The 22311-nt window shown below is 40.4% G+C and overlaps 1 protein-coding gene across 1 annotated transcript; it reads left to right on the forward strand.

The window, feature by feature from the left end:
- The first annotated feature begins 1 nt into the window (after position 1).
- On the forward strand, positions 2-20649 carry LOC117701819 (dynein axonemal assembly factor 10). The gene is made up of 8 exons (XM_034493243.2): positions 2-277; positions 5570-5670; positions 7412-7542; positions 9512-9613; positions 12314-12429; positions 13254-13388; positions 14973-15070; positions 19329-20649. Exons 1-8 carry the CDS (start codon positions 95-97, stop codon positions 19534-19536), a joined length of 1074 nt encoding a protein of 357 aa, XP_034349134.1. The 5' UTR covers positions 2-94; the 3' UTR covers positions 19537-20649.
- Positions 20650-22311: the final 1662 nt, after the last annotated feature.

Here is a 22311-nt window from a genome sequence, read left to right on the forward strand (position 1 = left end):
AGGCGTCCGGGTAGAGTGCGGCTAGGGAGGGAGAAACTGACCCAGATATGTTTGCAGTCTGGTTGCCAGGTTAGCGTTTGGTTGTATCTGCACTATGTCCACCTTCGAGAAGCCTCAGATTATTGTTCATATTCAAAAGGGCCTCAACTACACAGTGTTCGACTGCAAATGGGTGCCCTGCAGTGCCAAATTCGTGACGATGGGCAACTTCGCCCGGGGCACCGGCGTTATCCAGGTGTACGAGATTCAACGCGGGGACCTCAAGCTGCTGCGGGAGGTGGGTGCAGGCCTGGACTGTTTGGGTTTGCGTGTTCTAGGGTCTGCATTCCTCTTTGACACAGCTTTGCTCCCGCAGAAACAAAAAAGGAGATTACAGATTGAGAAATACTTCAAAGCCGGGAGGTGGTGGCGCACGCCTTTAATCCCAGCACTTGGGAGGCAGAGGCAGGCGGATTTCTGAGTTCAAGGCCAGCTTGGTCTACAAAGTAAGTCCCAGGACAGCCAGGACTACACAGAGAAACCCTGTCTCAAACCAAAAAAAAAAAAAAGAAAAAAAAAAAGAAAAGAAAAGAAATACTTCAAACTTAAAATTTTGATGTCCCAAAATCTCCCCGGGGAAACTAGTACTTTGGTTCACTGCCAGCCTCTTCCTTTCGCCATCCTCGGTGCAGTCCATTGCAAGGTTTCTGGGAAGTGAATTTAACATTTCATGGCAACGTTCAAGGACATTTTAGGCTGTTTGCAGTTGTTGTAGTCAACTAGTAAGTATGTGCAATAAACCCACGTTTCATACAAGCTAAACCAAAGGAGGCACTACCGGGAGACCTACAACGAAGTTGGTGAAGACTAGTAAATACCCCTTCCTTTCATGAAGTGTCAGTTCAATGCCTGATAGTCCCAGGCATGGGGATTGCAATGCCAACGATCTCATGGAGTTTGTTTTCTGTTGGGGGAGACAGTCAAACAGACCAAGGATGCATACATGTAAATGAAGATGAGTTTTTTTTATTAATGAAAAACTTTATGAAAGTAAAAACAGGTTTATGAAAGTAAAAACAGATGTAGAATGAGTAGAAACTAAGGCAAATTCAGAGTCGAGTATGAAGTTTCTTAAGAGAAGCAGCATGTGAGAAAAGCTCAGTGATGGTGGTAGAAGATAGTTTATTATCTTTAAAAAAAAAAACAAACATGAGCTGGAAGTGGCATTGCACACCTTTAATCACAGCGTTCAGGAGGTAGAAGCAGGAGAATTTCAGTTTGAAATGCTGTCTGCAACAATCACAACCCCCCCCCAAAACAAACAAGCAAACAAAACATATACATACATACATACAAAGGGGGTAAGTAGGGACCACTTCAAGATCTGTTAAGACGTTTAACAGATTTGTCCTTTTTCCTTCAAGGAAAACAGGACACCACTGAAGGACTTTTAGGAGGATAATGCAAGACCGTATTACAGGTTTTGTAATTATAGGCTACCAGTGAGCCAATTACAGAATGATGATAATTGGCATTTCCTTCCTTCCTTCCTTCCTTCCTTCCTTCCTTCCTTCCTTCCTCCCTCCCTCCCTCCCTCCCTCCCTCCCTCCCTCCCTTCTTTCTTTCCTTCCTTCCTTTGTTCCTGAGATGAGTGTTTTCTGTTACTCAGCTGGCCTCAAACCGATAATCCTCAAACCAGTGTCCCAGTGGGCTGGGATTCAGGTCATGTGCCACAGTGCTGAGGTGTGGCTAAGTAACAGTTTTATAGTTACAGCTTTTAAAATCTTTCTATTTGGGTTGACTGAAACAAATAGCAGTCACATCGAGGTGTTGAGGGTTGATAAAGAGGTTAGGGCAGGTAGAGGACACATGAACTTGCATGGCAAGGTATGTGGAGGACAGTCGTTCCCTGAGCTTTTTTTTTTTTTTTTTTTTTTTTCAGACAGGGTTTCTCTGTGTAGCCCTGGCTGTCCTGGAACTCACTCTGTAGACCAGGCTGGCCTTGAACTCAGAAATCCGCCTGCCTCTGCCTCCCAAGTGCTGGGATTAAAGGCATGCGCCACCACCACCCAGTGGACAATTACTTCTAAAAATTAAGCAAAGTATTAGAAACAAAGCACCTTCCAGAACTTAGTGTTGTATTTTTTGGGTTTCAGTAGAAAAGCATGCGGGTTAAATACATAGTCGGTGGTTCTCACTGCATCAAAGTTTGTGTTTGGTTGCTAATGATGATTGTGTATAGGGTTTAAAATACCAGTGCCTTGCTCCCTGGAAATGTGACCTTCTGCTAGTTGATTTTAGTGAGTACCAGAGTTGAGAACTATTGGGCCAGGTGGAGGACTTACCTAAATATTAGGTACCATACTCGTTTGATGAATTACATCAAGACTTGCTCCAAAGCCTATGCACCTAAGATGACATATAAAAGGAGTAGGTCAGCTATTCCCCGTGTTGTGCTTTATCTTATTGCTAAAGAAATAGATAGAAACAGAGGGCAGAAGGCTGGGCAGTTTGATATGCACTTTTAATACCAGCACTCAGGCAGCAGAGGCGGGACGGTCTCTGTGAGGTTGATATCAGCTTGGTTTACACAGTGAGGTCCAGAATAGCCAAAGCTACATAGTGAGATCTTATCTCAAAAAACAAATAAACAAACAAATGAAAATGGAGGGTAGGGAGCTGGAGAGATGGCTCCCTGGTTAAGCACACCAGCTTCTCTTCCCAGTGACCCAGGTTTGATTCCCAGCACCTAGACAGCAGCTCTCACAACTGTCTGTTACTGCAGTTCTAGGGGCTTTGATGCTCTTTGCAGGCAAGCTGCCGATAAACATAAAAATTAAAAAGAAAAGTAGGAAGGATGGATGGATGGAAGGCAGGGCATCCTTTCCTAGTTGTACAGTTTGTTGGGCCACATGACCAGTGTCTAGCCAAGTGTCATTTCATCATCCTTGTCTGAAAATTCGACATATAAGACAACTCTTTTTTTCCCTAATGAATTTAAAGGTGCCATGTGATAAAGAGAGCCCTGAAAAATGAAATTTTGGTTGAAAATTGGTGGTAAGCTAGTATGGTGTTCTAGCTCTTGTGCCAGGGAAGGCACTGCTTGTTAGCATTTGCCTAACTAACCCGTCTAATGTTAATTAAGTAGTGCCAGGATGTGGAGGAGGAAACACTGACAAGCTGCAGTAGACCCGCCCACAGACAGAACAAAAATAGCCCTCATGGCAATTATTGATCATGGCTTCTTTAGTCATGCTGACATACACTCCTGGCAAAGAATATAAAAACTAGGTCAAGTAAACCATCATGATGACCATACTCAATATTTATCAATTTCATATGCTAACTTTATGTGAAATAATTTTAACCAAGTAGTTATTTTACTTTTAACCAATTAGTTTTCTACCAAAGTAACCACTGGATTCTACTCTTTCCACAGAAAAAAGAGAGTTCTTTTGTATGCTGTACAAATCAAGATTTTTTTTTTTTTTTTTTGTAGTGTCTTCTCAGTTACTAGTTTCTGTGAATGTCTGAGAGCAGAGGAAACATGGCTGCTTTCAGAAGTCCATGAACAACTGAGCCAGCCTTTCTGAGTTAAGTGGAGTCAGGCTGCAGGCGGGTGACACAATCTAACATTTTAAATTGGTTTTACCAAATATGTTTTGAGTTTGATTGTTGAACAGTAAAGTAGTAATATCTAAGTTTCTGCTTCTTTGATATAAAACAGAAACCCTGAGGGAAACATGATACTCTATATTTTGCAAAAGATACTCTATATCTTGCAAAAAAATATGAATGAGGGTTAAAACCAAAAGGGAAATCTGAAATTAGCTTTAATTCATTCCTGCACTGATTTCTGCCCCCACTTTCTCAGGTTTAGGATTTTTTTTTTTTTTTAATGTTTCTATTGACTCAGGCTTGCAGAATAGGACTGTGTAATAAAATGTTTCTTGGACTCTCCTACTGTCTTGGAAGCAGCTTCCCTTAGTAGAAAGAGCTGGAAATCTGCCTAACAATTGGGATATATGTAAGAGACATCACTTCTCATTTTGAAAATGGTATCCATGGGACTGCGGGTGTGGTCAAGGGACTGCTTGTTGTGTAAGTGTGAGGACTGAGTTGTACTTTGTGGCGGCCATATAAAAACTACTCACCTCTAACTCATGTGCTTGAGGACAGACAAGAAGGTTCCTGGGGTTTGCTGTCAACTAGCTTAACGGAGAACCCTGTCTCAGAGGAATAAAGGAAAGAGTGATAGATTAGGAGACCTGAAGTCCTCTTTTGACTTCTGCATGGATGTGCATGCCTCTACACACACACACACACACACACACACACACACACACACACACACACGGGGGGGGGCGGAGAGGGGGAAATGGGAGGTGAGGGAGAGGAACCTAACAGTTTGCAGCAATGTACATGTTAAGAAAAACGATGCTCATTTCTGGAAAAACATGTGGAATGATGCTACCTGTTATCATATGCTCAGTATATGTAAACAATTCCCATGATCTTTAGCAAATTGGCACCAAACACCATCTTAGACACACAGCGCATACAATCCAGAAGACAGGGAGAGTGTTGTGGTGCTGGTTTCGCTATTTCAATATTTAGTGCTGAAGGGCTAATGGGGGCTTTCTTATGCCCTCATTCAGAGAGCATTGAACACCTACCAGATTCAAGACTCCAAGAGACTCATGGACATCTTTGTTCCTGTAGCCTTCAGAAAATAATGTCTCATTGTATTTGCATTTCTGCTGAGAGGTTAACACATTACGTACCGTACCTGCACATCAACAGAGATGGGAGAGCTTTCGGGATTGTGAAAGGGAAGGTTAAAGATCTCTGTGTAACTTAGTGTGGCCTACAATTCATTGTGTAGCCTTACCTGACCTGGAACTCACAACTAACCTGCTTCCATATCTGGAGTTCTGGGTCTGCAGAAGTGAGCCACCACATGGGGTTCCAGATGGCAGCATTTGGAAACTTCAATGACACCATTTTCTCTCTCTCTTCTGCCCTCACCCCATCTCTCTCCTTCCCTCTCTTGTAATCCTATGATCTCTGGGTTTTAGATCAGTTTGAATCATGTCTGATTTGGGCAACAAAGTGAGAACCCTTGTCTCAGAAACTGGAGAGATAGCTCTGAGGTCACTGGCTGCTCTCCAGAAAGCCTGGGTTTTATTCCTGGCACACACATGACAACCAGTAGTTCCAGAGGCTCCAATGCCCTCTTCTAGCTTATGTGGGTACTGCATGCACCTAAATGAAGGCAAAACACCCATACACATGAAATAAAAATACATAAACTCTACCCACACTTAGACAGTGACCTAGGAGCTCAGAGTTTAAGGACAACCAAGGCTACATAGTAAGACCCTGTCTCAAAATAAAAACCTTTCTTTTGACAGTGTTATGCTTTTTAAATTATACAAAATTGACTAAAGAAAGAGTAAAATTTTTATAGAAAATGTTTTAACTGCTTTTATGTATAATGTATTTATAACCCTCCACAGCAAAGCTGTCAACGTTGTGATTATAAATAGCTGTTTACATGAGTAAAGTATCCTCTCTCCTCTCTGTCCAGATTGAAAAGGCTAAGCCTATTAAATGTGGAACATTTGGTGCCGCATCTTTGCAGCAGAGATTCTTGGCTACCGGAGATTTTGATGGAAATCTTCATATATGGTAAAGTTATTAAACAGTTCTCCAAGGCGATACGTACTTACTCTGATAGGCTTATTAGTCTTCTAAAAGAGAATTCTGATTTTAAAATACTTACTTCAAATATTTTAATTCCTTCCAAAAGTAACTGAAGCCATGAGGACTGTGTTATATCTCTGTCACATTCAAAGTCCACTTAAAATCCTAAACTTTATATTACGTTTAAGAATGTGTATGTATAACATTATATGTATGTGTATGTATATGCATGTAATAGCAGTGAACAAACAGGCCGAATGTGAAAGATTAAGGCGCCATCTGTGGGAGGGTTGGAGAGGGAGGGGGATGATACAATTACATTATGACCTCAAAAGTTAAAGGACAAAGATTTTAAAAGATGCTAAGCTTTTTGGTTTAGAACTTGAAACCTGCCCAAGGCTATTTGGGGACTAGTAATTAATTAATGCCATTTTAGCAAGAGGATTGGCTTTATAGCGCAATACACTGATATTAATTTTTTCCATGCAGAACTCCCAGTTTAAGTTTTGGTTAGTATTTAATACTTTAAGATCTAGATATGACTTTTAAGAAAATGTCTATTGAACAACTCAATAAAGGCCAGCTTTGAATGAACAAAATCACAGAATTGTCTGCTGCCTTTATATAAATCTTACTTAGAATTATTTTTTAATATTTAAAGTTAAATGAATTCAAATTTCTCTTTAATAACTTTTTAGGAAAATCTATTTTTAGCGTTTAAAGAGTAGTGGATGTTCATTATTTCAGATGTATGTGTGTATTTATACACACACACACACACATATATGCATATGTATGTATTAATACACTTTGGTCTTACTCATTTCCCTCTCCGACTGTTTGCCCTTGTATGTCTGCTCCCTGATTGCTGGTTCTCTTGTTTGTTTGGTTGTTTGGTTGTTTGGTTGGTTTGTTGGTTTGTTTTGAGACAATATCTCTCTTTATAGCCCTGGATGCCCTGGAGCTTACAATGTAGATGAAGCTGGCCTGTAACTCACAGATCTCTCTGCCCTTCCTCCTGAATGCTGAGGTTAAAAGCATTCCCCAACACTCAGACCAGATACATTCTTACTGTGTTTATTCCAGTGTCCACTCCCTCCCTTCTGATTCCCTTTTAAGTTTTGTTTTGTTGTTGTTTAAATTATTTTCACATTGTATTCAGCGTGCATGTCCCTCTGTGTGTGTCTGTATCTGCTTCTGTGGGTGCACATGGACATGAACAAGTGGAGAGCAGAAGACGACTTCTGAGACTCTGTTTTCACTTCACACTTTGTATGATCTGACAGTCAGTGCAGGCTGTCATGCTTGGTAGCAAGTGCATTTACCTCCCTGGCCAATCTTTCAGGTTTTATGACCTATATACAAACATACACGTGTATAATTTTAAATTTATTTTCCATTTTTATTTTATTTTTGGGCTTACTGGCTTAACCTAACAACTCCCACTTCCGTCCGCTTTCTTACAAATACCATGAATTCATCTTTCATCATGGCTGACTAACATCTCATTGTGTATAACCTTACCCACTCCTGTCTTGATGGGTCCATTTCCTGTGGTGTGAAGTCTGTTTCAGAGATTCCTCACTGTGCTTCTATCACCCAGGGTCTTACTTGTGTTTTCCTCTAGCATTTTCAGAGTCTCTGTCTTAGTAACCTAAGTCTTCCATCCATTTTAAGTTTAATTGATTTTAAGGCTATGTGCTAAGTAGTTATGTTTTTTGCTTAGGAATTTGGAAGCTCCTGAGACGCCAGTGTATTCTGTAAAGGGCCACAAAGAAATCATAAATACCATAGATGGTATAGGTGGACTTGGAATTGGGGAAGGAGCCCCTGAAATTGTGACGGGCAGCCGAGATGGTGAGTCAGTTTTAAGTACTGAACAAACGTTTACTGGGACCCTCTGTGCGCCACCATGCGCTCTGCACACGGAATCCTCTTGTTGTCTTGACTCTGCGTGTACCACTTGTGCATCTGCATTGTAACAGACAAGTTGTATTGTGCATTTCTCATTCATTTCAGGCTTCGGTGTATTTTCAGGCAGAGACCCAGCACTGAATATTTTAGTGTGGACTTCAACAACTAACAATGAGCTAACTTTGAAGTGCTTACAAGTCTTCACAGGTTTCTGAAGCAGCCAGTGATGTGATATGTGTGGCAGCTTCTCATCCTCTTTCTAAAAAGCAGAGTTACTACTTAGCAGAATGTCAGGTTGACAGGTACCTAAAGACATGTTCTGGGGTGTATCCATGAGCTCCCCAGCACTGGCCTCAATGACCAACAGACCCGGCCTGAATGACTACATGGGCCCATTGTGGTTTTATTGTCTCCATGGAATGCATTAGTTGCTTTCAAAAGGTTACTGTAAAAGAAAAATGAGATGTCATTTTCTTACTGGAGAGCAGAGGTGTATTAGAATTACTTTTTATGGGAGCCACATGGGACACAAGATGGCGAGCAGTTCATTATGCTGCCCCTGCCATTGTGCTTATCCATTGTACTTTATAGTCCGTCAGATGCTCATGCATCTGCTCCCATAACTCTTTTTCACGGGCTGTACCATTCTATCATGTGGCTATAACAGCATAATTAACTATGCTTCTATAATAGCCATTCAGTGTTTTCTGGGTATTCTTAGGACAGTGGTTTGAAGTGTTAAAGAATTGATTGTAGTTATGTATGTAACTCCTTGGGAAATATTTTTTGATTTATAAAATGTATTTCTAACTAACCCATAGTACCCATTTCCCTGGCCAGCCATAGTGGATGAGGGACTACAAGAGGCTGGCATTGTTTTTTCCTCCTGGAAGTTTGTAGATTAGAGACTGTCCTCTATTTCCACTTACACTAGTGTCAATGCCTGGGTATTGAATTGTCTTTATGTTCTTTGCGAATTCAAGTGTAGAAAACTTACTAAGATCTTAATGACTTGTATAAACCCGTAGCTGAGGTGGTAATCTCTATCAGATTTGTAGGAATCCCCTGCACATAGGATTGTAGCCTTTCTGATGACCAGCTCTATCCCTGGTATCTTTCAGGGATAATTTTTCCCTTCCCTGTTCTTGCTCAGATGTAGGCCTTTTAGCCATCTCATTACATGCAGTCATGTTGATTGTAGGCTGTGACACTAGTTACTAACTAGCTTACTAACTACACACTAGTTAGTAATCCTACAATATGAGTTGATATAAGAGGGTTGAAACTTAATTTAAGCTAATTTTATTAATATTCCCTCCTCATTAACTTATGCAGGAAAATTAAGCTTAATTATATTTAAAACAGGTGGGGTTGTTTCTTCTGTGTCAACAAGTGAAACAGGATCTCATGCATGCTGATCATTCTGCCATGAGCTGCCTCCCTAGCAGTTGAAATGACGTTTTAAAATCCCATATAAAAATGTAGTGACAACACTCATTCTTCTGTATAAGAAAAGAACCAAGGATTATATATGTAGTAAGAAAAACAAAGTTAAATTGATACCCCCGCTATTCTAAATGTGTTTGTATGTATTGCGCTAACCCAGACAATAAGGCATATTTTGAGTTGTGCACTTGTCTTTGACATGTCAACCATAACTTACAGATAGTCTAGGAATGCTTTTCGGGTTTTCTCTGTGTACCTATTAATTTAGGAATCATTTGTAATACTAACATGGAGTTATGTCTGGTATCAAGTACAACTTAACCACTTTGAAGTCAGAAAAACATGAATAGTTTTCAGCTGTTATAACACTTATTGTCGAGTGTACACATAACTGTGTAAAGAGAATGGAAACAGGCAGTGGGATCAGTCGCTATGAATTTTGCCAGCTCCCTTTTATGCATGACAGGAACTGTAAAGGTGTGGGACCCAAGGCAAAAAGGGGATCCTGTAGCGAATATGGAACCTGCACAAGGAGAAAACAAGAGAGACTGTTGGACAGTGGCATTTGGTAAGTTACCAACAAGTTACTGCATTTCAGATTCATCATGGTTCAGGAAATTATAGGTAGTCTCTGATAGCCTGTTCTGTAGACTGTTCTGAGATTTGTGCGGGCAGGTATCATAGTCTTAATGTCAGTCTCAGGCTAGGGTTTGCATCTTCACTGTGCTATTTATTGTGTGGCTTGGGGAAGTTACTGTATGTACAGTGTTGCTAATAGAATTTGCTTAATAGTGTTGAGGAGCCAATGAAGTGATGTCACTAAAGCTCTTAGAATGAGCATAGATTACTGAGTGTTGAAAATATTTACTATTATTATAATAGTTTTTTGTTTAATTAATAATATTGACCTAGTTTAGTAACAAATGTCATTAATAGGCCTAAGTGAAGCATCAAATGCAAATGTAACAAAAATCTCACATTGCATTTTACATAGTGTTTATTCTCTAGAAAGTGGTTGTACCATTACATAATTATTTCTTACAAATCTGATAATTGCGACCCTGTATTAATATACTTACAATGCATACTGATCTTGTCAGTGTTACTGCTTATCTTTGACTATAAACGATGCAGACCAAAGCCCAGGCTAGCCACACCTCCCCAAGTAGCTACAATTACAGGAATGTACCGCTGGATGCAACTCCCTACTTAGTTTTAAGCCTGTGTTTTCTCTTTGATAAGGCTGGCCTCAAACTGGCCAAGATCTTCCTGCCTCTGCCATTCAAGTGCTAGGATTATGGCATGTGCACCACACCTGGCTTTTGTGATTTGTTTGTTTGTTTTATTGTTTTGAAATGAGATCTTGCTATGTGCTCAGGCTGGCCTCAAACTCCTAGGTTCAAGTAATACTGCTGCCTCAGCCTTCTGAGGCACTGGAACTGCAGATGTGCACCTCCGTGCCCGGCTTGGGATTTTTTTTTTTTTTTTAAGTTACTATACTGTGAACATGCAGCTGTGAACCTGGGTCCTCATGGAGTCCTGAAGCATGGTTTAGTGAAGAAAGGCTGACATCTGCTTTACTTACAGTATAAAACATAAGCAATAAAACATGGCAAGAGGCATCTGTCATACAGAGAGACACAGAGGAAGATTGATTTGATCTCAGAACAAGGATTCTGAGGATTTCTGTCTCTGAAATTGGGAAAACTTTGCAACATAGGGAATAACTCCAGAGTGCCCTCGAGGGAGATGGTGGAGCAACTGGCCACAGAGATGACTCTAGCCACGGTTGTTTGTGGGGCCTGGAGGTAGTGGTCTGCCTTGGACAGTCTGTGCTGTCAGGATGTTATTGGTGCTCAGTAGTGGGGGTGGGGAAGGAAGGCCTAATTGTGATGAGTTGAGAAGTTTTAGGCAGGGTTCCAGGCAATGAAAATGATTCATAACACAGATACAGAATAAATAGTATTTATAATTTTGTCTACATCAAATGGAGAACAAAGTAAAGAATTCTGCCCAAGATGATCATGAGACTGATCATGGAGGGAAAGATGTTGTTCACTGAAAAGTTCCACAAGCAGTGGGGCATTGTTAAGCTGAGGTCAACTTGAGACCTAGAAGGGCAAGATACTGGTACCATCAAGAGCTCACAGTAGAAATGCAAGCCTGGAGTTGGTGAGGAGGAAGTTGGAGGCAGTTGAGAATGAAGACATTGGAGTCAGGTATCCCAGGTAATGTCACACACTAATAGGACCACCTTCTTCCCTCACATTTCTCATTCAGTAAGAGCTATGCAGGAAAACCATCCTGGAGCTAAGCATGCTGAAATTAACATCACATTCTAAACTTCAGGTACACCACTAAAAATCTGCACCACTAAAAATGCATTCCAACTCCTTACAAAGGTGGAATAACCAGAAAAATATTCTGCAAAATAATTTTAAAACGTATTTGCATTCATATATTGTCACTGCCAAGGAATAATGTAACTATTATTATATTTCCATCAATTCTATTTCCATCCTCAGAACGCATAATTAGCAACTGTCTCCATTCATTCCAACATTGACTAATTAAACTTATTATTAAACAAATAATGCTAATCCACAGACCAAAAGAACAAACCTGAGCTTTAATAATTGTGTCCTTAATTATATTTGTTGGATCTACAAACTTACTAAGACTTCTACCACACATTTTTATCCCTACCACCCAATCATCTATAAATTTAAGCATAGGAATTCCATTGTGAGCCGGAGCTGTAATTCTAGGGTTTCGACATAAATTTAAAAACTTGCTAGCCCATTTCCTTTCATAAGGGACTCCTATTTCCCTAATTTCTATATTAATTATTATTGAAACAATCAGTCTATTTATTCAACCTATAGCATTAGCAGTCAGAGTAGCAGCTAATATCACAGCATATTTCTCTTCTCAGGTCCTATTAAATGTGAATTGTACATGGTCTGTCTTTGCAGGTGTTATTCTGGATTATAGAGTTTCGTACTTGCCAAAGAAGTCCTAAGCCATATCTGAGCCTGAGAGAACATTTCCTTTCTGTTTAGAATCCATTAAATAATTTCAAGTAGACTTTTGTCATACAGTTTCTAGTAAGCATTAAAAAAAAAAAAGAAAAAAGTTGGTACTCCTCATCTCCTGGTAGGACTGATGGCTGGGGTTATCCCCAGTATAATTTTTTAAAATTAGATTATTTTTCCTAGCAGCCTTTACCTTGGGTTTATGAAGACCTGAAATGTATCTTGATTTTCAGGCAATGCTTATAATCAAGAAGAACGTGTTGTCTGTGCTGGCTATGACAATGGGGACATCAAGCTGTTTGATCTCAGAAACATGTCACTGCGGTGGGAGACAAACATTAAAAATGGGGTAATGTGCATTTGTGTCCCCTCTCCCAACTTCGTTGAGCATGTTTGTGCTGCTCTCCACCACCACACACAACAGAGGTCTCAGGTTCCTTCTAAACCCACGGCTTCCAGTCTTCTACCAAAAGTTAACCATTTAGGGCCAAAGCATCTTGAATCTAATGGTGACCATGCATCCTTTTTTAAAATAGTAAACTCATAGGCTAGAGGGAGAGCTCAGCCATTAAAGGCTAAACTTACAACCACAGTATAAGAAAGTAAGCATGTATTCAGATGTGGTTTGTACGGAGTTCGTGGAGCCTCCAGTCCATCCGAGGACCACACAGATGATATCGCATTGAGTAAATAAGGCCTTTTCCTGCTGGAATAGGAAAACTTTTACCAAATATCTTTGGACTTTTGGTTCTGAGGTTTGTTCCTTCCTGATTTCTGAAGGCAGTGCTAAATTATGAAAGCATTGGGTCATGACCTTCTACTGAGCATGGTAACCCAAGATGGTTTTGTTGATCAAATTAGTTCAAAAGTTTTAATGATTATTCAAGCAGTTCTCCATGCTCTTCTCCCATTCCTATAACTTAAAAGAGCCAACAAAGGCTGGAGAGACAGCTCAGTGGTTAAGAGCATTGAATGCTCTTTCAGAGGACCAGGGGTTTGATTCCTAGCATAACTCCAGTTCTAGGGAATATGACTCCCTTGTCTGGTCCCCTGCGCATCAAGTGCACACCTGATGTTCATATATGAAAGCACATAAAACCCATAAACCCATACACATTATTTAAAAGTAAAGAGAATTACAGCCTATCAATAACAGATGCTCTCTGCTTTTAGGTATGCAGCTTGGAGTTTGACAGAAAGGACATAAGTATGAATAAGTTAGTAGCTACATCTCTGGAAGGGAAGTTCCATGTCTTCGACATGAGAACACAGCATCCTACCAAAGGCTTTGCTTCTGTTACAGAAAAGGTAAACATGAAGGACTCTCTTTCTATGGAGAGGGGTTATGTTTGTTTTAGATAGTACATAGAATGTGTCTCCAGGCTTCCTCTGTCTTCCTCGTGTGGGATCCTAAGTGTTTTTGTGTATATTACTTTTCCAAGAGTTGCCAGCTTTATAATTCCTGACTATTATAACTATCTTGGTTAGCCTGGAATCTTATTTTATTGTTAAAAAACAAAAACAAAACCAAACAAAAAACCTTGCTGATGCCAAGAATTTGATCAGGAAATTCTAAAATTCTAGCCTGGTGTTTTCTAATAAATAAATATTATTTCTGTTAATAACTAACAACGTACTTTCCAGAAATAACATTTTCACTGTATCATTTTATCCCATTTTATTTTATATTAACATTTACTGTAGTAAGTGAACTTCTTTTAAAACAGTGGATTGGAAAGTGATAGATGAAAGAATGTTCTGTTTGCTTATACTTTGGCCTCTACTCAAGATAGCTTTAGTGGGGAAGATTTTTGGTTTGTATGATTAGAAAAATAGGTAAGGAAAGAAAAACAAACAAACAAAATAACTCACAAAAAAGAGAACATAACTTGAATAAAGTAGCTATAAAAAAATTCATGTTGAAATATCCTGTCTTACAAGAGACAGGCAAGGAGTGTGACCCTCTTTCCCAAACATGAAAAAGAGAGCAGCTACGGGTTAGTGTCCATACGATTCAAATATACAGGTTACATCCCTTCCTTTCCCTTCCCTTCCCTGCTGCTGATGCTATGGGATTTCTTTCAATTCTTGCTACCCTTCATGGTGGGGAATTTCATTCGAGCTGTCCTGGAACTCTGTAAACTAGGCTGGCCCCAAACTCAGAGATCAGCCTTTCTCTAACTCCCAGATGCTGGGATTAAAGGTATGCACCACCACCACTCAGTTGGGGGTTTTGGTTTTTGGGTTTTTTTTTTTTTTTTTTTAGCAAAACCGTTATTAGAAATTAAAAAGACGCTGGATTTTGTGTGTTGATTTTATATCCTGATACTTTGCTGGAAGTATTTATTAAGTTTAGTAATTTTCTGATAGAGTCTTTAGGGTCTTTTAAGTCTAAGGTTCACATATATAATATAAGGGCACTCTTCGACACCGTGAAAAAAACCCAGTCATGGAATTAAGGATTATGGGAGTAGAAGAAAGTAAAACTATACCAAAAGCACATTTTCACTGAAATCATAGGCAGTTTTCTGAGTCTAGAAAAGGGATGCCCAGACATGTGTAAGGAGCCTGAAGAATAGCAAACAGAATGAGAAGAAAGACTCCCATAGCATGCTACAGTGAGAACACACAAGGAAAGAGTGCAAGACACTTACAAAGGTAGGCCGTAGTACCTGCTAATTTGATAAAACATTTTGAGTCTGTCAGAAAGGCTCCAACAGGCCCTCCTGCCAACCCAGACTATACTCCTCAGCAAAACTGCGTGCTAAAATTAAAGCAGCAATAAAATGTGCTTTAGTAACAGCTGAAGAAAAGGCGGTTACAGTTCTTTGTTTAGAGTCTACTCTTCACGGCTTCCATGTAGTATTTAACCATTACGTATTGTCTGACTAGGCCCATAAATCCACCGTATGGCAAGTCCGGCACCTGCCTCAAAACAGGGAGCTCTTTCTGACAACGGGAGGCACTGGGAGTCTTCACCTCTGGAAGTAGTAAGTCTTTTTAAGTTATTTGTGGGTGTAAAGTAGGAGTTGATGAATTTTTCTTTTTTTCTTTAATATTTGATTAATTCATTTTGCTGGGATGTTTACTTTCTGGGTGTTATATAACTAGTTTTCAAAATATTCTTTTTACTGATTTTATATTTAATGAAAATTTGCCCTTATCTGTCAATAATGTATTTGTCATAGTTAGGTCTCACTATATGAGAACTAGTTAGAAACATTTGGGATTTTCCACCCCATCCCGCCCCGCATAAATTTGAAATTCTAGATGGGCATGTTCACACCATTAATACCAGCACAGAGAAAATGGGGCCAAGAGGATTGCGTTTATTTGAAGCTAGCATGGACTGCATAATAAGTTCCAGGTGAGCCTAGGCTGCAGGATATGACCCTGTCTCAAAAAATAAACAATAAATAAAAATAGGAGGGATCAAGGGATAGAGGGGAAGAAGGGGGATAGCTTTTCCTAGCTGTTTTTTGATTTGATCTAAGACTTTAGTTTAATACTATGTTCTAGTCGTTAGAACATTGCCTCTGGAGTTGGGGAGAGGGTCAGAATGCTGAGGTCTGGGTAATGAGTTTGCTAAGTTCATTGTGGTAGAACTAAAGTAGCCTGAGGCTTCTGGTTGGCCTCCAGATGAAGCCTCACCACCCCTGACTCCTTCCTGTACACCTAGGCAGGATGAGTTACTGTGGAAGCTGTAACCATGTGCCGTGGTCCATGTTTCCTGGGGACACTGAAGTGCTGCTAGGTTCAGTTCAGCAGGTTTTAAACAAATTGAATGTTTGAAAACTTTATTAGCAACCACCACCACAACAACAACCATAAAACTTTAAGCATTATTCAAAAAATGACAAGCTTACAATTGAAGGATATGTTAAAATTAAAGTTGGTTACTTGTATACAAAACCAAACAACAGCATTTACAGTATGGCTTGGGGTTATAAGTTTACAAACCCTTACCTGAGCTCCTTTTAAAAGCTGAACCAGGGCTGCAGTCACATAGTTCTTGTTAGAGAGCTGGAGCTGTTGACTGACAAACTTGTGATTGCCTTTGATTGAAACAACATTTTAATACACTCCATCCAGCCTTGTCTCATTGTAAATTGTGCTGTTAGCAGGAGCAGTAGAAATGTTTTAGGTGTTCTAGGAGGCGGTTGGGTACATAGATCATTTGATCCTGCAACCTTTGCCCTTTATTCTTTCATGGTTCTGACCCAGTCTCACTGCAGTTTTACGGGCTCCTTGGCTAAGCTGTGCCTGTTCTTTGATTCTTTAATTCTTTTTTTAATTTTTTATTGGTTATTTTATTTATTTACATTCCAAATGTTATCCCCTTTCTCTGTTTCCCCTCTGAAAACCCTCCATCCCACCTCCCCCCACTCCCGCCTCCATGAGGATGCTCCCCCCCCCCTTACCCACTTACTCCTGCCCCACCTCTGCTGGGGCATTGAGCCTTCACAGGACATGCCTTTGATGCCCAACAAGGCTATCCTCTGCTACATATGCAGCTGGAGCCATGGGTCCTTCCATGTGTACTCTTTGGTTGGTAGTTTAGTCCCTGGGAGCTCTAGGGGGTCTGGTTGGCTGATATTGTTGTTCTTCCTATGGGTTGAAAACCCCATCAGCTCTTTTAGTCCTTTTCCTAACTCCTCCACTGGGGACCCCGTGCTCAGTCCTATGGTTAGCTGCAAGCATCCACATCTGTATTTGTCAGGCTCTGGCAGAGCCTCTCAGGAGACAGCCATATCAGGGTCCTGTCAGCAAGCACTTTTTGGCATCCACAATAGTGTCTGAGTTTGGTGGCTGCATATGGGATGAATCCTCAGGTGGGGCAGTCTCTGGATGGCCTTTTTCCTTCAGTCTCTGCTCCACTCTTTATTCCTGTATTTTCTTTAGACGGGAGCAATTCTGGGTTAAAATTTTGAGAAGGGTGGGTGTCCCCATCCCTCAGCCTAGGGCCATTCCTAACCTCTGGATATGGCTTCTACAGGTTCTCTCTTCCCTTTGTTGAGGATTTCAGCTAATGCAATCCCCACTAGGTCCTGGGAGCCTCCTGCTTTCCTGGCATCTGGGACTCTCTACCCCTAGTTTCCCCATCCCCATTGCTACACACCTCTGTTCAATTTCCTGGTCCTCTCTACACCTCCCCCAACTCCTCACACATCTGATCCTGCCCCCCCCCTTTTCCTCTCCCCCTCCTTTCTTCCTCCCATGTCCCACCCTCTAATTCCCATGATTATTTTGTTCCCCTTTCTAATTAAGACTGAAGCATCCACACTTTGGTTTTCCTTTTTCTTGACCTTCATATGGTCTGTAAGTTGTGTCATGGGTATTCCGAGCTTTTTTCTTAATATCCACTTATCAGTGAGTACTTACCATGTGTATTCTTTTGTGACTATGTTACTTCACTAAGGATGATATTTTCTAGTTCTATCCATTTGCCTAAGGATTTCATGAATTCATTGTTTTTAATAGCTGAGTAGTACTCCATTGTGTAAATGTACCACATTTTCTGTATCCATTCCTCTGTTGAAGGACATCTGTGTTCTTTCCAGCTTCTGGCCATGGGCTGGAGAGATGGTTCAGCCATTAAAGGCTAGGCTCACAACCAAAAGTAGATTCCCCAATTCTTGAGACTGCTAAAGGAAGCAAGTACCAATTTTCCACATATGGGCTTTATCCAGGGAGGGGTCAGCTCCACTCCTGGAGGTCACCTTAGGGTGAGCATCAAGCATTATCACAGCAGGTGACTTGTGGACTTTGTAAATGCTGCTTTGGAGCTTTGCTGGGAAGCTTCCTGTGCCAGCAAAGAGGAGTGGCTGAAATAAAACGCACTTGAGCTTCAATTGTGCTTATGGCTCTGCCCTGAGAATACAGTCCGGGTGTCAGCATTCACAGGATGCCTCCCCTTTCGAGAGAGGATGCTGATGAGTTCTCAGACCTTAAAAACACACAAACAAAAACTCTTGCATAGGTAGAAGCAATCACTTATGTTTTGTTGTTATTGTTCTGTGTTTTTTTTTTTTTTTTTTTTTTTTTTTTTTTTTGAGATGAGGTCTCACTATCTAGCCTTGACTGGCCAGCAGCAGCTTTACAAACAAGACTGGCCTCAGGGTAGAGGTGGAGCCTCTACTTCCTGAGTGCTGGGATTAAAGATGTGCACAAACATACATGGCCTTTATGTTTTAATACTAAGTAACTAGTAACTTCGCTAACAGATGTGAGTAAAGTATCAGATGTGTACCACCACGGGGAGGGGAAGAGACAGACAGAGAGACACAGAGACAGACAGACAGACAGACAGACAGACAGACAGACAGACATTTTATTTCTTTTAAGTAAAATGGTTTGTTGGCTCTAAAAGGAAGAGAATGTGTTTTCTACCTCTGGTTTCTCCTCCATTTCTACTGTGTCTGATTGCTTTGTGCCTCTTAGCCTCTGGGTCTGGCTTATGTTTTGTTGGTTGGTTGGTTTCAGGGTTTTTGCATTCACAAAATGTCATAATTGATGAGCAGTGGGTTCTAAAGGGCCTTGTGAAGAGGTATTCCTTAGAGCCTTAAACCATGTCTGAGAGAAGATTGTTTCTTTTTTCTTATCTTTCAGATCTATATCAGGTATTATTTAGTTGCTGAACTTTCCCTCTTATTGGCTGAAATTTTTATACTTTTAGCTGAAAAAAAAATCAGATGTTCTTAGCATTGCTTTCTCTTTGGTGAAAGCAGTAGTTTTTAAAATGTCTCCCCAGTGACACTCCCACAGTGATAGTACAAAGAAGGTCCTCAGGCCAGGTCTGAATGGTGGACTCTGGGTTGGAGAATGGTACCAGTTCTCTTGTGTATATGTTAAATGACGTTTTGTAAATGTTACTTACAGCCTTTTCTGTTGTACACTCATTACCCATGGTGTCTAGCCATCCAAATTTAGGAAAGAATTACAACAAAAGATTATGGAGAGCCCCAAATCAGACCAACCTATAGCATTCATATTTTTAAAAAAGGAAAAAAAAAAGAAGAAGAAGAAGAAGAAGCACAGGCAGATGCTGAACAGAGGTGCTGTGTAGAAGTTTGCAGGAAAAGTCACCATTGCCTGAGGTCTGTTGGACTAGGGCTGAGGGTGAAATTCTGTCTTTACTCATGTAAGGTCAATATTGGAAAGTCCTAAGTGCTGCTTCAGTAATCAGCTGAGAAATAAAAAGTCAGTGAATGCCAGGCTTTCCCTCTTACACTCTCTCTTGTTTTTTAGTGAATACCCTACTCGTCGGTCAAAGAAAGATTCAGAGGGCTTAGAGATGGGAGTCGCAGGCTCCATCAGCCTTCTGCAGAACGTGACTGTGTCTACTCAACCCATCTCGAGTTTGGACTGGAGTCCTGACAAAAGGGGGCTCTGCATCTGTAGTTCCTTTGATCAGATGGTGCGAGTGCTGATAGTTACAAAGCTCCAGACCATTTAACCCAAGGCTTTGAACTTGAAATTGTCCAGAGGGTTACTCACAGAATTTGAGTTGTGTTCTGCATCCTCTGGCCACATTGAAGATGGTTGGATTTGAGTGATGAATGACAGCCACAGGCACAAAGCCAGCCAGCCTCTAGCTTCTTTGGGTTTTTGGTGGCCTGACCAGCATGCTGCTAGCATGTGAAGGTACCACACACCAGGACCAGCTTTGTTCCTTGTTCCCATGTTTCTACTCAAAAAAATTAGAGCCAGGAGCTGTGGTATTTACTTGTGATGCCAGCTACTTAACAGGTTGATACAGGTGGATCAGTATAGCCCATAAGATCAAGACCAGCCTGGGCAGCATATAGAGACCCTGCCTTTAAATACAGTTGGTCACTGGCACTGAAGAGATGGCTCACTGAGGAGAGTGCTGGATGTTCTTGCTGAGGACCCAAATTTGGTCCCCAGTATCCATATCAGGTGGCTTACAACCCCTATAACTTCAGTTGCAGGGCATCTTATGCCATTTTCTGGCTGTATTGGGCAGTGGTACTCACAGACACATGTACATTCTTAGATTTCTTTTTTTTTGGTTTTTCGAGACAGGGTTTCTCTGTGTAGCCCTGGCTGTCCTAGAACTCACTCTGTAGACCAGGCTGGCCTAGAACTCAGAAATCCACCTGCCTCTGCCTCCCAAGTGCTGGGATTAAAGGCGTGCGCCACCACCGCCCGGCTCATTCTTATAAATTTTTAAAAAATTGTATTTAAATTTTGTAAAATTTTTTTTAAAAAGACAAAGTCAGTAGTTATTTAACTGTATTTTAAGTTTGTTCTTTATCTGCAAGGCTCTATGCTTTCTCTGTACATTTGTGCTTCCACTAAGAATCACTTCACTTGGTCTGTAAAGTACCAGAAAGAACACGGTTCAATTGGCCAGCCTGGAGAACTGTTTTTAGCAGTGTAACTGGTAAAATACTGTGACTTCTAACCATCTCTCTTTTACTCACATATAAGCCTTGGTTGTCTTTTGACTGTGGTAAGTGATGATTGAAGACTGGAATGATTTTTTTTTAAACCTTTTTGTCAAACCTTTAAAATGTATTTTTAAAATAAACAGGTTTTTAAAATATGTGGAAGGTTTGATTCTTTTGCTTTGTTTTTCTCTCTCCTCCTTGTTAAGTACACCTTAGTTCACTGCTCTTGACTCTGGCCCACATCATAAGCTGAGCCTCCTGACTGGATTAATCACACTTACATTAAACCTTGTGTCTCCCAGCTTCATTCAAAAGTACAAAGACACCTAGAATATTCATAATTTACAAATCCAATGAAGTCTTTATTCCCAAAATGCTTTTATAGAACAGAGCTGTGGGGAGTTAAGTGCTTGCTGAGTTCTGAGGACTCTCGTCTCAGTGAATAAAGTAGAATGAGACAGACACTCAACCCTAACTACTGGCATAGGCACCGCATGCACACACACGAATACAAAGCACATTTTAAAAGGAACGAGGTTGTAGGTATAATATCACAAGAAAAATAAAACAGACCTTTAAAAAGGCTGCTTGAAATTTTCCCCCAGTGTTCTAAAAAAAAATAAAATAGAGAATATATGAAAATCTGGCTTAGAGTATTTGTTATTGATGATATAGAACAATTAATTTATTTCATTAAATCTAAGATGTCATCACTTGAAGAATTATCTTGTACCATAGAGGAAAAACTGCCACCAGTGACACAGCTGCCATGCCTTCTTAGCAGTTGGTATTTGGTTTGTACGATTTTATTTCAGTACCAGGCACTGTTTCCAAGGCTTCATACATGCTCAGCACACACTGTAATACTTGGATATTAATTTTATTATAATTTGTATATTTTATTTTTAGACCATTTTAAGGAAAATGCAGAAAAATAACTTAGTATAGTTATTATTTTCCTCATATTTCTTTTTATTTTGTTTATGTTTTGAACCCAGACTGGTCTTGAACTCTGTCACCTTTTCTCTACCGCAGGTGTGTGCTGCTATACTCGGCTTCCTCAGATTTCTTTCTCTCTAGCCCCTGACTATTCTAGAACTTGCCCTGTACATCTGGCTGACCTTAACTGGCAGAAACCTGTTTGCCTCTGTCTCTTTAGTGCTAGGATTAAAGATGTATGCCACCACACCTGACTTTGGCTTCCTATTTCTTAATATCCACAGTCTGACCCTTTAACTCATTTTAAAATTTTTGCTTATTTCTTTTAAAAATATTTCTTAGTGTTTTCTAAATTTCTTTTAAACTCGGAGTCATTAGTATCCAATGCTTACAGTATTGTTTTCTCTAAATAGCATGTTGGTGATGGGGCTGGAGAATCCATGTAGTTCCTCCAGAGGACCAATTTGGATTCCCATCATATACATCCTGTAACTCTAGCTGCAGGGAGGCCTTTGCAAGCGTACACACACATGACATACCCTCACTCTCTCTCTCTCACACACACACAAACACTACTGAAAATTAAAAACAAATAGATTGTGTTAGTGTGGTGGCTTGAATGACAACAACCCCCATAGGCTTCTATATTTGAGTCTCGAACAGCTGTTTGAAAAAAGTAGGCGTGGCTTTGTTGGAATAGGTGTGCCCTGTTAGAGGAAGGTTGGGCTTTAAAGTTTTCAAAAGCACATCCTAGGCCCAGCCTCTTTCTCCCTCTCTGTCTCTTAGTCTACCTGTTGCTTGTGAATCAGGATGGAACTCTCAACTACTTTTCCAGCACGATGCATGTCTCCGTGCTCCCTGCCATGATGGCAATGGAC

This window comes from Arvicanthis niloticus, unplaced genomic scaffold, assembly GCF_011762505.2.
Source record: "Arvicanthis niloticus isolate mArvNil1 unplaced genomic scaffold, mArvNil1.pat.X pat_scaffold_257_arrow_ctg1, whole genome shotgun sequence".
Taxonomy (NCBI): Eukaryota; Metazoa; Chordata; class Mammalia; order Rodentia; family Muridae; genus Arvicanthis; species Arvicanthis niloticus.

Coding starts and splice junctions, on each gene's coding strand:
- LOC117701819 (XM_034493243.2), top strand. CDS start 95: ATGTCCACCTTCGAGAAGCCTCAGATTATTGTTCATATTCAAAAGGGC. Junction 278..5,569: donor ACCTCAAGCTGCTGCGGGAG/GTGGGTGCAGGC, acceptor CTCTCTGTCCAG/ATTGAAAAGGCTAAGCCTAT. Junction 12,430..13,253: donor AGACAAACATTAAAAATGGG/GTAATGTGCATT, acceptor CTCTGCTTTTAG/GTATGCAGCTTGGAGTTTGA.